We start from the raw sequence: 13,583 nt of genomic DNA, 5'->3' as shown, positions 1-13,583 counted from the left end.
ATTGACAGTGTTTGGAGGGAACGTTTCGACGCATTCGCTTACTTCGTCCAAGTCGTTACGGGATCGGGTTCTAGCGAAGTATCCAGTAAGCGAGGCGTTCATGGGTGGGTAGGCGCAGCAAAACGAAGAGAGAAGGAATGTAGGCTTAGATGCGTTTTCGGATATTCCTTTTCTTTTATCGTTGGCGGCCACTCCTGAATTTAGCATAGTAGCGATGACACGACAGACAATAAAGTAAGTATTCAGTGATCAGCGGACCCTTGATTCCTTGATGTTTCGTCGTTGCTATTAATGGAGCAACACTCCCACGTCTCTTGTGATGCGCAATCAGTACCGCGATGGCGGAAGAAGCGGGTCCCACGGTGCAGGGACACAGGGATGAGGTCAGAGTCCCCTCACCCGCACGTCCTGGCATCATCATCCCCACTTGGCGTACGCAAGCACCGCCTCCTTCGATCCACCGTCTGGGGTAAAAAGGGAAGCGACGTGTCAATCTTCGACGGCGCGCGGACAAGGCCGGACTAACTAACCACACCGCCAACGCATCCTTGTCGAGCTGGCTTCTGCCATCCCGCCATCCCGCCTCCCCCAAACCCGGTTTCCATCCCTGTTCCTTTCCTCATTAGTAACCCACTTCGTTGTAGATCATTTTACTTACGCCCTAGTCGTCTGGTTCCCAGTCAACATGTACAAATATGTCATAGTAGTCCTTTACGGGGTTCTGTCACGGTAAGGGTAAGATCCGCCCTCTTGCCCGGGCCGCCTGAATTAGGTCAGCGTTGTGTTATTACCCTTCCTCGCTTGACTACGTACCTCCACAGCCGCAGCGACGGGCTGGGCGAGGGTAGCCGGAGCGACAACTGACAGGATGACGACCGCGATGCAGAGCTTCATGTTGATTATTTTGCAAACTGGAGGTCAGCTATGGAGATAGATGGTTCGTGGGCTCGCACCTTCTTTATATCCCACAGTTTGAGGTGCCGATTGCATGCTTTTTTGCATCCCCAACAATGATAGCTATGTAAGTGACATTGCCAAGACTAGTACCGTGGGTAAGGTAAGATACGATGGCTCCTATCTTCTTGTTGTAGCGCCCGGTTCAACGCTATCGATTTCCTTGGCGAGCTTATTTCTTCCCGGGACGCCTCCAATAATGAGCTAGCGAGGAAGAAGGAATGGGAAGGCAGGGGCGGAATGCGAACGCCTCATTCATCACCTGAGGCGGTCTGGGCGCCGTTGGCAAAAAGGCAAAACAAGGGGGGGAGAGCATGCGTCTTTCCGTCTTTCCGTCTTTCCGTCTTGCCGATGCTCAACATCTGACAGCGCGCGCGTTCAAAATGGCGTGGTGGTTCGCTGACGTGCAGCTTCGGCAAAGCTAACGTGACTGGACTTCTACCGAAATCCTTGATTTTTGCGAATCTCCAAGATCTACAGAAGAGGCTGACAACGGTAACCCAAACGGTTAGGAATCGAGAAAAGAAAAAAGAAACCAAACGGCAAATCTCGCCGCATCTACGACTCCAAGAGTGCAAGCTTCCACCGCAAACAAGACCCCGACTTCTCCCTCTTCCCCTTTGTTTCGAGAGGCTGGCGATTCCTGCCCAGGTGTTGAGAAATGCTGGCACGGTAGCGGTCTGCGCCAAGCTAAACGGCCAAGTTCTCCTTTCCCACATCCGGCCTGATGTCGTTTCTATTCTCGAACAAAACGCGCCCCCCGCCGTCGTTCCGGGTCGGGGCGGCATGACGTTTCTGGCCGATCGCCATCGTCATTGGTCGACGCTAACTGTCCCGTCGACTAATTGATCATTTTACTTCCCGTAGCTAGACGACGAACGGACTCTCGCCCTTTCCACTTCCCGGTTTTGGAGGCCTGGCCTTGCCGATACTACTGCGGCGGCACTTTGCTAGGAGAGGTCGATCAGGCATGCATCTGCGCCAGGACAACATCGAGATTGCGTTCGCTTCCGGCTTGTGGACGCGCGGTGTTGCTTGCCGTGGCGGTGTCTGCCTGACGGACGAGGCAACTTCTCGGAACCTCGGGAAGACACGGGAAATGCTCAAAAATTAAGAAAAATAAATAAAATGAAGGTTCCGTTGATCCTCGATGATTTGTGTGATGGTTGCAATGGAACTGATAATACTATAAGGCTACGGATCATGTTCTTGATGCATGTTGCTAAGAGGGTTTAGCATCACACTCTCATATACCGTAATCCAAGTCTCCCACTGGATAACATGTTCGAGTAGTTGTTTTAGCGTCCGTTCATACTTGCCGGCTCGATTTCGGTTTCGGTAGGATTTGCATCACTGACACCTGATGGAAAGATACGTTCACGGAAAGCAGAACAGTAATTTTGGACAGTGCGGGCCCTGCGGTCGTCCCAGCTCACAGCCAGTAGTTTTACGGAAGACGTTTTGAGTAACGTGAATGAGCTGATGGAAGAATACGATACTAAGTGAATTGAGCATCTGGAACGCAACTAAAGCGTGCAACACGCGCGACGACGTGGCGTCACAACAGCAAGAACAAGGGAAGGGGACGGCGTGAATCGAGAAATACGGTCGCGCGCAAAGGCCCTTTCAGAGGCGGTGCACTGGCAAAGGGCGTGCCGCTGCCGCATTAGGTAAATAGTGGTGTTCTAACGGCTGCTCAAGTCTTTCTAATTTACCAGCCAAGTGTTGCAATACTAACGAAATAGACACCATGATGGATCTAACCGAGCGGAAAGAAAACTTCCTTGGGCGTAAGTCTTCAGGTTACCATGGTCCGAGTATATGGAGAAGCTGGATCCGAAACGGTAGTCCACAGTATAAATGGGAGAAGTAATGACGAATACAATATGACCAATTTGAATCCCATAATCCCAGCAGTTCAGGGCGAGTGTTAAACCACTAACTAGTTTTGTCGAACTCAAGGGTTCAAAGTCAAGTGTAGCATCAACAGGTGATTGCTGGGAGACTGGGTCGACCCTTTATCGGCTTTGAATGGCGTCTACTGGAGAATTGCCACCCCCTCCCCCCCCCCCCAAATAAAAAAGCCCGGTCATATAAAATTTACAGGAAACATGTACTAGACTTTGCACGATCAATAGAAGCATACACCTGGATGAGGTTTTACGGGTCTAAACCTCCATCATGCCATTGCACTCGCAGAAAGAAAATTGTATCTCCGTGAAGGAGACAGAACGAATTCGTTTTTTTCTCTTCCGAATTTCACACCCCACTGCAACTTCATCTATCCATCAGGCACTGGGCACACTCGTTACCAATCAAGCACGAAATTCATTATCTAAGTTCGTAACCGTTTCCCAATCACTTCAGATGCTCAGACGGCTCTAAAATGAAAAAAACCACATGTGGCCATCAAGCGGGCAACAAAAGTAAAAAAGCAAAAGAAACTCCGATCAGATCGCCATGCCCGCATGCATGATCGACTCACATCAAAAGCACAAGCGCCCCCATCTCCATCTCCTTACGCCGCATCTCTCCAACTAGTGCCCGGCCGCTCCCCCTCCAAAAAAGCAACACCCCAAACAAAAAAATTCTCCGAACCCCACCGGACCGTGATGACGATCAACCAGAGCCGCGGCAGCATCATGTGCCTACTAGTCGACGCCGCCCCAGCCAGCCAGCCAGCCAGCCAGCGAGCGACCATCAATCACTTCTTCCAACGACCCAGTACGACGCGACGCGACCCACAAAACCTTAACAAAGGCCCACGCTCCCCCTCCCCTTCCCAATACACCTCCACATCCTCGTCGATAGTAGCGTGCATGCCCCAAACGGTATGTGGTTCCCAATCCTTCCCGCCCACCCCCGGCGGATCACATACAAACGCCCAAAACCACAACAACTTCGAACACGGTCGGCAGGCCGGGACGCTCCTTCCGCCGCCGCTCGCCGCCGCTCCCCGCCCCACCAGCCGGTCACCGACTATCAATTCGGCACGTTCCGGGATATTCATGCAGGAGAAGTCACACTTGACTCCCCCGGACCGGGCGCTCGGTCCGAGAGGAGAGAGAGCGAACATACCGATCGGGAGAAAGAAGAGCACGATCCCCCGCCGCCGCTGACCGGGGGGATGAAAAGAGGCGCGTGATCGGCTGCCGTTTACCCTTTTTTGCGGTGGCGGAGAAGGGTGAAGCTTCAGATCACACACCGGTAGTAGCGGGGAGGAGGAACCAATACTGACTGATTGATTGACGACGATATGGAGGGCGAGAGGGCGAGAGAGAGGGAGAGAGAGCACGGGGGTGATCGGATTTAGCCTCGCAGGCTGCAATCCGATACATGATGGATTGTCCCAGGCCCCCCTCCCTCCCCTTCACCCATGTTCCGTTGTAAACGATAGGCTTGGCGGTACGTACGGCCGGCGGGCCTGGAAGTGAGGCTTTCCGTGAGCTATGACGTGTATATCTGGCCCAGGCAGCCGGGTTGCATGGTAGTTGCGATCGTGGTCACAGTGGTACGTTGCACTCCAGGGGGGAGGTGAAGGAACGGAATATGGCGCCGCTCCTCGAGTGCGAGCTGATGACGTCCGGGTATGGCACACGCGCGGACATTAGATAGGAAAAGAAACAAAAAAAGGCAAAGGTGATTTGGAATGCTTCACGACGCCGCGGCGTAAAGTCTGGGGTGCGTATACCGACGGACCTCTGATTCAGTGGTTGTTCTATTTTTTCCCACCCCCCAATAACGTGCCGGCATAAACCGGCCGCGAGAAAGAGGAACTGATATGCAACGAACGAGCGTTCCCAGGCGGTCGGGATGAGTTGACCACCCCCCCGTCGAAATAAGGATCCGTGATCCCACGGATATGCTATTGGACGTTATGCTATAGTTCAAAGCTTTTTCCCAATTCGAAGCGTCGACACGTAGATCGGCTTCCTCCGCAATTCCAGCCGAACATCATGTGTAGTCGAGGCCAGTGTACGATGTATCATCGGAGGTAGCGGAATAAAGAAGGGCGGCAGCGAAAGGGGAAAAAGCGAGGCCGCAATAGCTGAGCTATTAAGTCGAGCGGATTTGCGTAGGGTAGCAGTTCCCATTCGCCCATCACATCTGCCGTCTCCCCACTACTCTAATATGATCGACGGCAAGGAACACCGGTGGCGCCGACGGAGGCCTCCCGTTGGAAAGCATAATGGCGTGTTCCCTCTCTCCCCCTTGCGGAACGGGAATAGCCGTGGATCGCTGATAAGTGTGACTGGAAAAAGCGGTTGTGGCGGTAATGGGGATTGATCGACGAACGGGTGGAGGAAGCCGGCCGGAGTGAGGCGGGTACATCCCCCGCCCCCTTCGAGTCATCAGAAGGGCTGGACTCAATTCGCTGGCGGATCGACGTGCTCAGAGAGCGGTGGGTGGTGGAACTGATGGAGACTTGGCCAACGAAGAGAGAGAGATGTGGGCCGGCACGGAAGACACTTGGAAAGCAATGCGTAGTAGCCGTGCAGGTCCTTCTCCCCAGCTCTCGATCCGAATTACGAGCAAAAAAGCGATATCGTCCCTGCGATCAGCCGGGGGGATGGCCATCAGACGGGACGAAAAGGGTAAAGTCTTTGGCGATGCTGCTGTGCCACACGAAGGCGGCGAAAATCCAGATCCAACCAAACCGCGCAATCGACACTACTGCAGCTGCAGTCACGTTCCAGACGCTTCCGCGCATCAACCATGGCGAACAGCAAACGGCCGACCGGTGTGACGAGTGGGGGCTGCCGACGCCAATTAAGCTGCAGGCGACAAGGGAAAGGAGAAGAGAATAAGACGGTGAGCCATAGTAGCAGTGTACCTATCAGCGGACTTAACGGAACGCAGGCCACGAGCTTTGTGCAGACAATGCTTCGCCTGATTTGTAATGCAGGTCCACGCGCGCAGGCGTCTGCAAGGTGGAGGGGGCAAAGTCGGGCTGCATGCAAAACGCAATGCACCGCCCCTGCAGCCACACACGTGTCTGCTGGCGTCCGCTTCCCCACAGCAGCGGCATGAAGATCCCGCCCGGCGGGCGGCTAGTGAGGCGGTAAAGCGGGGATCAGACACGGATGAGGAGATAGTGCAGCCGGCTATTAACATACAAGGGGCGATTGACGGACGCCACGGCTCACAACCGTTATGCAGCCATACACGCGGACAACTGATGGAGCAACGACAATGAAACCCCACAACAATCGCCACAAGACGCGTTCCGGTGTGTGCCTGAGGGAGAAACAGGAATGCTCGTGCGGGTTGCTGATAGCGACATCAGGCCACGAGAGGAAAGAAAGGATCGGAAGGAATTATTGGACGCGTACCCATGGGCCGCCCAAGTGTTGGTACGAGATCGACGAGAAGCAACCAGGCTCAAGCATTCGAGGGAGGAGTCCGAAAAGAAACGAGAGGTGAAAATCCCAGAGGCATCATATCGAGCGTGGAGCCTCGACACATCCCAACCGCCAATCACCCTAACGATTGCACTTCGCCACAACAGCTGAGGTATTTCCGCACCGGTCCAACCTCCGCTCGCCACCCAATCCGAAAAACCGATGGACAACGAAACAGACTCCACATCTCTTACACGGCCAGCACACACTTTCCCCGTCGTCACTGTACGTACTTAGCAAAGCATCGCGAAGAACACAGTCCAACCTACGGCCTCTCCTCACATGTACCCGCTCTCCCTACCGCCTCTTCCAGCCGAACCCCATCATCCGCGCCAAAAGTTGGAGATGCCCTTCCGTTCCTTCAGGAACGCGGGCGGGCCGCGGGCGGGGGGAATGGCGGGAGCTGAGCCGGATTTCGCGCCCGAGCTCCAGCGCCAGGAGCCGGGCTGCCTCGTTTCGCCCCTCGCTCCTTCATCCTTCGATACATCGCCGGAAGCGGCGCGGCGGCTGCGCGGCGCGGCGCGTGCCGCTCTCAAAAGCAACAACAGCCAAACGAGGGAAAAAAAAAAAAAGCAAACCGGAGAGACCCCAAAAGCCGGGCCCGCGCATTTGGAAACAAAACCATCTTCTATGTATCTACGTACTACTTGTGTATATCTAACGTGGGGCTTGTCGAAAAAAGGAAAACGAAGAGAGGAGAACTCGCATCCGAGGCGCGCTAGTAGCGGTAGTATCTACGCCCAAAATCTCATTGCTGCGCCGCGCCGCGTTGCGCCCCGGGAGGGAGGTGGGCAGAAGGCGTCGTCGGGAACTAGATTATACTTTGGCACTACTGGAAGCAGCACAGACAGAGCGGAGGGTTACCCAAGACGTACAATAAAGAGAGAAAGAGATGTCGAGAAGAAGATACCAAGAGATCGTCAGGGACGAGAAGGGCGGTGCGTCGGGCGCTAGTAGCAGTAGAGGGACGACAAAGGTATTGAGGCTGTGGAAGGGCCACAGTACATAGTAGTGAGTGACGGCAATCGGCGATGTAAGACATGGCGCGCCGATCCCCAAGCCGGTTAGGCGAAGCCGGGGAAGAGCGGCAGCAGCCGTGAGGGGTGAGACGGGGGATGCTGGAGATTGGAGACGGGTCCCTGGACGCGTTCGTCGTAGCGATGAGGCCGACATGGCCGTCGGACAGCCCCGTCCCTGGGCATGCGTGCGCGGTGAGTCGTGCTGTGATGACCAAGCCTCGGGCCTGAGCGCGTGTGCCCGTGGCCGGCAACCGGGGCGGCGCGCGACACGGGCTACACAGGCTAGGAGCGCGTGCACCCGGGCGCGCTGGCCAGCATGGAGAGATGGGCAGAAGATACGAAGTTGGTGTCGTCAGAAATGCCCCGAAGCCGAGGGCAGAAGCGAGCTGGCTAGCCGCTGCTGACTCGACCACGGCCTGCAATAGGCAAGAGAGACAGAGCCGCAGAGCTTCGCCCAGCCCGCCAATCTCGCTTTCTCTCACCCGCCCCATCACACCAAGCCGCACATCCCGCTCGCTTTGCCTCGGCGCGCTCGAGCCATCATCACCACCACCGCCGCCTGTTCCCATGCTGCCCGAACATACTTCGCCAACGAAACGAGGGACTGGGCCTCTCTTGTCGCGTCTCCTCAGCCCTCTCCAGCCAACCACGCAATGCAGTTGCTACGGCGCACAAGCACCAGCCTCTCCACCTCCGTCCGCCGTCATCGTTGCACAATCGCACTCGGCCATTGACGGCTCTGCCCTGCCCGCCCGGAGATGGCGCCGGCCCACGCTCTGATGATGAGCCACCCGAGATTGAACAAAGCTGATCTTAGACGAACGAACGGCAGCCGGCGAGCACGCTCCCTCCCAGAAGCAGACGCAGAGCTCCTCCTACGATCCGTTCCCCCTTTCCCTCCCCTTGCCGATAGCGCGTCCGCGTCCGCGTCCGCCTTCAGGCGACGTCGAGCGCCGACCACGCTCCGTGCGTGCGGAAACTGACACCAGCCACAGCCGCGACGACGACGCCATCGCTATCAGCAGCAAACGCCGCCGGAGCTCGGTGCAAACGTATATTGTATTGTGCCCTGATTGTGTGGCCGCGGCAACGGGAGCGAGAGGGAGAGACGGAGGAGACAAAGAGTGAATCAGGTCTTCTGGACCGGGACCATATAGCCATTATTTTCTGATTGACCATGTATGTTGCAAATAGCAGTTTACCGCCAGCTAATAAGCGTGTGTAACATGGGCGAAAGACAAACGACGACCATCCCATCATTATTTGCAAGTAATGCATCGTCGTCACAGCTCTTGCTCTTGTCCCTACAATACCCGGCCTCAATCAATCACTCAATCAATCAATCAATCAATTCAATCGACACACAAAGACCACAAACGCACTGTACCCGCGCTTACCCCCTTATGACGTAGCCCCCACCCGCAAGGACCATGCCCTTCGCCCGGGTGTGTGTCCGGGCCCTGTGCGAGCGTCGCGTGCTCAAGTGCCAATGCCCATGGGACGGTCCTCTCAACGGTGCTACGTCCGCACCGGAAAGTGTGAGTGCCCGCGTCCCGTCCGCCGTCTGCCGACCGAAAGCAAGCAAAGCAGGCAGGCAAGCAAGCAAGCCCAAAAAAAAAAAAAGAAACAAGGTGCACACACGCCCCTTGCTGGCACCGTGGACCGACCGCCAGCTGTTCCGGCGGGCGGTCCCCCCATCATCCTCCCCCTACCCCTACATATGACGAGCCGGCCGAAAAAGGGAAAACAAACAGAGAATCCGAACCAACCAACGTGGAGCAGCCCGCCCGCCGGGTTGCCGGGGGGCCCTTCCTCGGCCGAATGTCACTCGACTCGCGCTACTTGTCGAAACGGGTCAGCATGGGATTGTGTTCCCTCTCATCCCTCCCCCCCTCCCTCCCTCCCCAAACGAATGATGATGCGGGATGTAGTAATCGTATCATACGATGATGCTGGATTGAGATCGTGAAGAAAGACAAACAAAGCACATCATCCGAACAAGGCACCATCATCATCATCATCGTCGCTACTGGTAGGGTTGCGGAAAACGGCGAAATGATGGTAGCATAGCACACAGCAGAGAAAATGAGAGAGGAAGAGAGAGAGAGAGAGAGAGAGGAAGTTATCGGATCCCGGCTTGTATGACTTTTCCTTATTCTTTCGCATTTCCCCCCGCCCGCAGCTTTCCCGGAGATCGTCTCTCTCTCTAAATGTGTATGTTATGTACAACAACCCTCCTTTCTCTCTTCCTTCCCTTCCCCACGACAATCCTTCCAACTATAGGCTCTCGGACATTTGTGAACAAATAAGGAGATCGGTGTGGACGTTGATAGGAAAAGACAACAGCAGCAGTAGCAGCAGCAGCAGCATATCGGAAGAACCGAACGAAGACGCTGAAAAGTTTCGAGATGTATGTAGGAAAACAAAAGAAAAGAATAAAAAAACACACGGCATGACGCAGCAGCAGCAGTCAGAGAGCAAGCACACGGGGCAACTGGAAAAAAAATATCACACACACGCGCACACGGCAACAAACAGAACGCTCCGATATTATGCACAAACCAGAGAATGCCACCCACACCCATGACGCTCTCGCCAGGCAAAGCATCCCGGACGCTTTTCAGCTGATAGCTGGGATACCTCCGACGATAAGCAACACGTCCAAAATATGATCAAAACACAGCAATGGGAAGAAGCCCCGCCGTCAGCCCCCATCTTTACCACGCTCAAATGAGCTGGCCTGATAAGGGATGAGAATGTGCAGCTCCTTCCCATTCTATCTCGCCGACTTGGATCGCAACGAGTCCAAAGATCTGAATTATGTTGGTCAAGTTGCACCCTACGGCACCACAGACATGCGTCAAACCATGTCGGAGGCGCGGCTGACCTGATGATGGGAGAGTGAGAGCGCAGTGGAGCTTCGTCCTCGAACTCGGGGGTTTTCGAGCACGATCATTTCCACTGGCGCCAAACTAGGGTTTTTGTTGTGTGGTGGGACAAACGGAAGCCCTCTGTGGGACCGGACTCCGAATCTAGGAGAACTTCAGGAGGTGCAAAGCGGTAATAAAAGGCCGTCTCGTCGTTCGGATTTGAATGTTGTAATGTAGATGTCTGGAGCTCGCGCAAGGGGTATCTTGGTAAAGGAGGGTTTGACGTTGGCTGTATGAGCTTGTCCAAGAGCAGAGGAGGTCGGATGAGTAAATGTTGGAGAGGTGGTTGGAGTTTTATCGAAGGGCGTCGGGTCAAAGTGTTGCATTCGTAATTGGGTCAGCCGTCCACTGCATGAGCGTCGAGCAAATGGCAAGTCAGCAGGAAAAGATTTCGGTTGTCGTCGGGCGGGGCTGTTATGGCCACCAGCCCATTCGCTTGTAACTTTCTACGACGTCCTCAAGCTTGTCCTTCGTGAGGACGGGATGCTTGTATCTGTGGCAGACGGAGAATATTAGCCTCGCACCCCCTGTGACTCGCATCGCAAATGAAGACTTACTCAAATCCAGTCTCTTGCTCGAAGAGACTGCCGTCCATGCTGAGGTCAGTGTCCTTGAGGATTTCTTTCTCCATAAAGGGGCTCAGCGGGTTGGGGTTAGCCTTCGAAATGCCAGCCTTCTCCTGCAGTTCCGCCCAGGGATCAAGTGTTTCATCGTTGACGTCGTCAACGACGTGCTCTAGGTTCAAGCGGGCAAATGCTGAGATAAGGGTGCCGTGGAAGCCGGTCGGGATGTTGAAGGTTTCGTGTATTAAGTTTGCCAGGATTCCTTGAGCTGTACGCACGGTCCTATTAGCAACGCCGAACGCGAACGCCATTTACTCGGACCCTGTGGCACGGCACAGAGCAGTGGTTCGCGACGCAAGGCACAGAGCACGCCAAACGAGCGGGGGACTGCCCTGAATCGTGCACCGCCGCTGCTCAAGGCGAGCGCGCTTGACGGGACGAGTCCAATGCAATTCTTCGCTCGCCAATGCAGCATATTCTCGGAGGACGGGATGTACTTACAGGTGTTGGTGTGGTCGACGACGTTGAAAATGGCCGGCTTGGGCTTCGGCTCCGCCTTCTTGTCGTACCAATCGGCTGCGGTCCACAATGCCCGGGCGACGTCTTCGACGTGAACCGTGTTGGAGCGGAGCTCGTCCTTCCACAGCCACTTCATCTCCTTGCCGAGCGACTGGTAGACGCGAGCCATGCAGAGAGCGGTTGCAAGGAACTTGCTGGTGTAGGGGCCGTAGACGTGCGGCAGGCGCATGATGATCAGGTTCAGGCCCTCAATCTTGGCCAGATCCTCCTCGGCCTGCAACTTCCACTTGGCCATCTTCAGCCACGGCTTCAGCTTGTCCGTCTCCTTGCGCGGCGGCGCCTCGGGCTTGTAGACCATGCCGGTGCTGAGCTCGACAAAGGCCTTGACCTTGCGGCGGGCAGCCTCGCCGCCAACGGCCATGGACAGAGCGTACGAGCGCATCTTGTAGACCTCGTCCTCCTGCGAGTAGCGGGTCTCGCCGCCGCAGTTGAACACATAGTCGAACTGCTTGCCGTCGGGGCGGTCGAAGATGCGGGTGAGGGATTCTGCAGAGCTTAGCGGGAGGGCGGCGGGGCAGAGGGAGCGGCGACTTACGTTCGCGCGAGGCGTCGGCCTGCATGAACTTCTCGCGCGAGCAGGCGTCGGCGAACTCGGGGGCCAGCCATGCCAGCTCGGGCAGGTGCTTGTCGACGATGCGCACCTCCGAGGCCAGCTGGGCGTCGTGGAGGTGCTTGGCCAGGAAACGGCCGGTGTAGCCTGCAAAAGTTAGCCGTGGCCGGCAGCGGGAGCAGGAGCGGAGCAGGGCTACGCACCCAGACCGCCGATTATCAGCACCGAGGGCTTGTCGGCGGGGTCGGCCATGGTGATGGTCGGCGAGGTCGTGGCTGATCGAGGGCGAGGCAGGAGCGGTGGTGGGACGAGTGGGAGGGTGGTCGTGGTGGGCTAGGCGGGAGTGGGCGGTGGGCGTGCGGTGCAATTGGCGTGGTCTGGGAGGGCGGTGTCGAGGAGAGCGCGGGAGCGGTGCGGGCTTGGGCGAGGGGGAGGGATGCGATTGTTCGGGCACTGGCTGGCCTGCTGTCTGCCTGCTAGCCCGGGGGGCAGGTTTGCTTTAATGACCGGCCGCGCTGCGCTCGCGGGCAGCAGATCAGCAAATTTCCCAGCGGCCGCGCCAAATGGCGATGATGCAGCTCCGATCATGCAGCCCCGTTAAGCTTCATTTTTGCGACTGCGCGCCCTCTGTGCGACCCGGCGTGTGCTGCCCTCGCCGTCGCAGCGGGGCGCCGCGCTCAGGCACCTCTGCACGCTCAAGCCTCGACCCAGCGGACGCAAGCGCTGCCGCTGCACGCGCCGGCCAAAACAGGGTCAGCTGAGCGGCTGCTCAGGTACCCGTCCTGTCCCCGGCCGGCCTCCACCGCGCGGCGACGGCGACGACGCTGCACGCAATCCGCCATTGCGCCATCGCGCGCCCCAGGCCATGTGCACATGTGCGAGCCTCCGCCGTGTGTGCCAGCGTGGCCCGCCCGACGGGGCCCCGTCCTCGCGCCCTGCGCCTCCTGTGATTCCAAAAAGCCCTATCGATCTGCGCCGCGATGCGCGGCTTTTTGGGTTTTCCCGCTCCCGTCGCGGCCGTCATCGGTGGCGCCCGCCAGAGGAGGGAGCGGCACTTGCCAAAGACATGCACGTCCATTGAAACTTTTGTCCCTAGCTCTATATATGTCATGCCAGATGAGGCACAGCCAGCCTGCAGTGACCCGGCAGTGGCACACACAGAGATCGTCCCGCACCTGCATGAGCGGCCGCCGGGTCCAGTGTGGAGAGCTGGCTGCCACTCCCAATCCCTCGCAAAACCACTCTGAGAGCCCTATGCACCGCACCCTGCCAAACGCCCCGACGGCTATAGCTTGCCGGCCGCTATGCAGATGAAAATCCATCCTTTTATTGCACCTGCCCAATGCAGGCCTACCCCGCCTGCTGCGCGTCCGTGAGGGCCCAGCCGCGCCCCTGCAGCGAGCCTCCCCGCTGCCGCACGCCCGTCGAAAAACCAAAACACCACTTGCCTTTTCAAGAAATCTTGTGCAAAATAGCAGCCGGCGGCCATCGAACTGCAAGCCTTCTACCCTGCGCCTGACGCCCATGAGCACAAAAGAATGCAACCGGGAGAAATGGAAAGAAATGGTCGGGGCTGCTGTGCAACC

General features: G+C 56.8%; 1 protein-coding gene across 1 annotated transcript; it reads right to left on the bottom strand.

The window, feature by feature from the left end:
- Positions 1–10,858: 10,858 nt before the first annotated feature.
- On the bottom strand, positions 10,859–12,249 carry SLS55_008334 (uncharacterized protein; the record flags this gene model as incomplete). Its single annotated transcript, XM_066779745.1, has 4 exons — positions 10,859–11,136; positions 11,370–11,933; positions 11,983–12,144; positions 12,201–12,249. 4 exons carry the CDS (start codon positions 12,247–12,249, stop codon positions 10,859–10,861), a joined length of 1,053 nt encoding a protein of 350 aa, XP_066630549.1.
- Between the last annotated feature and the right edge of the window lie 1,334 nt (positions 12,250–13,583).

The sequence above is a fragment of the Diplodia seriata genome (genome assembly GCF_021436955.1).
Source record: "Diplodia seriata strain FDS-637 chromosome Unknown scaffold_8, whole genome shotgun sequence".
Lineage (NCBI taxonomy): Eukaryota > Fungi > Ascomycota > Dothideomycetes > Botryosphaeriales > Botryosphaeriaceae > Diplodia > Diplodia seriata.
Note: the sequence above shows the minus strand (reverse complement) of the source record. Positions and strands in the feature narration are given on the sequence as shown.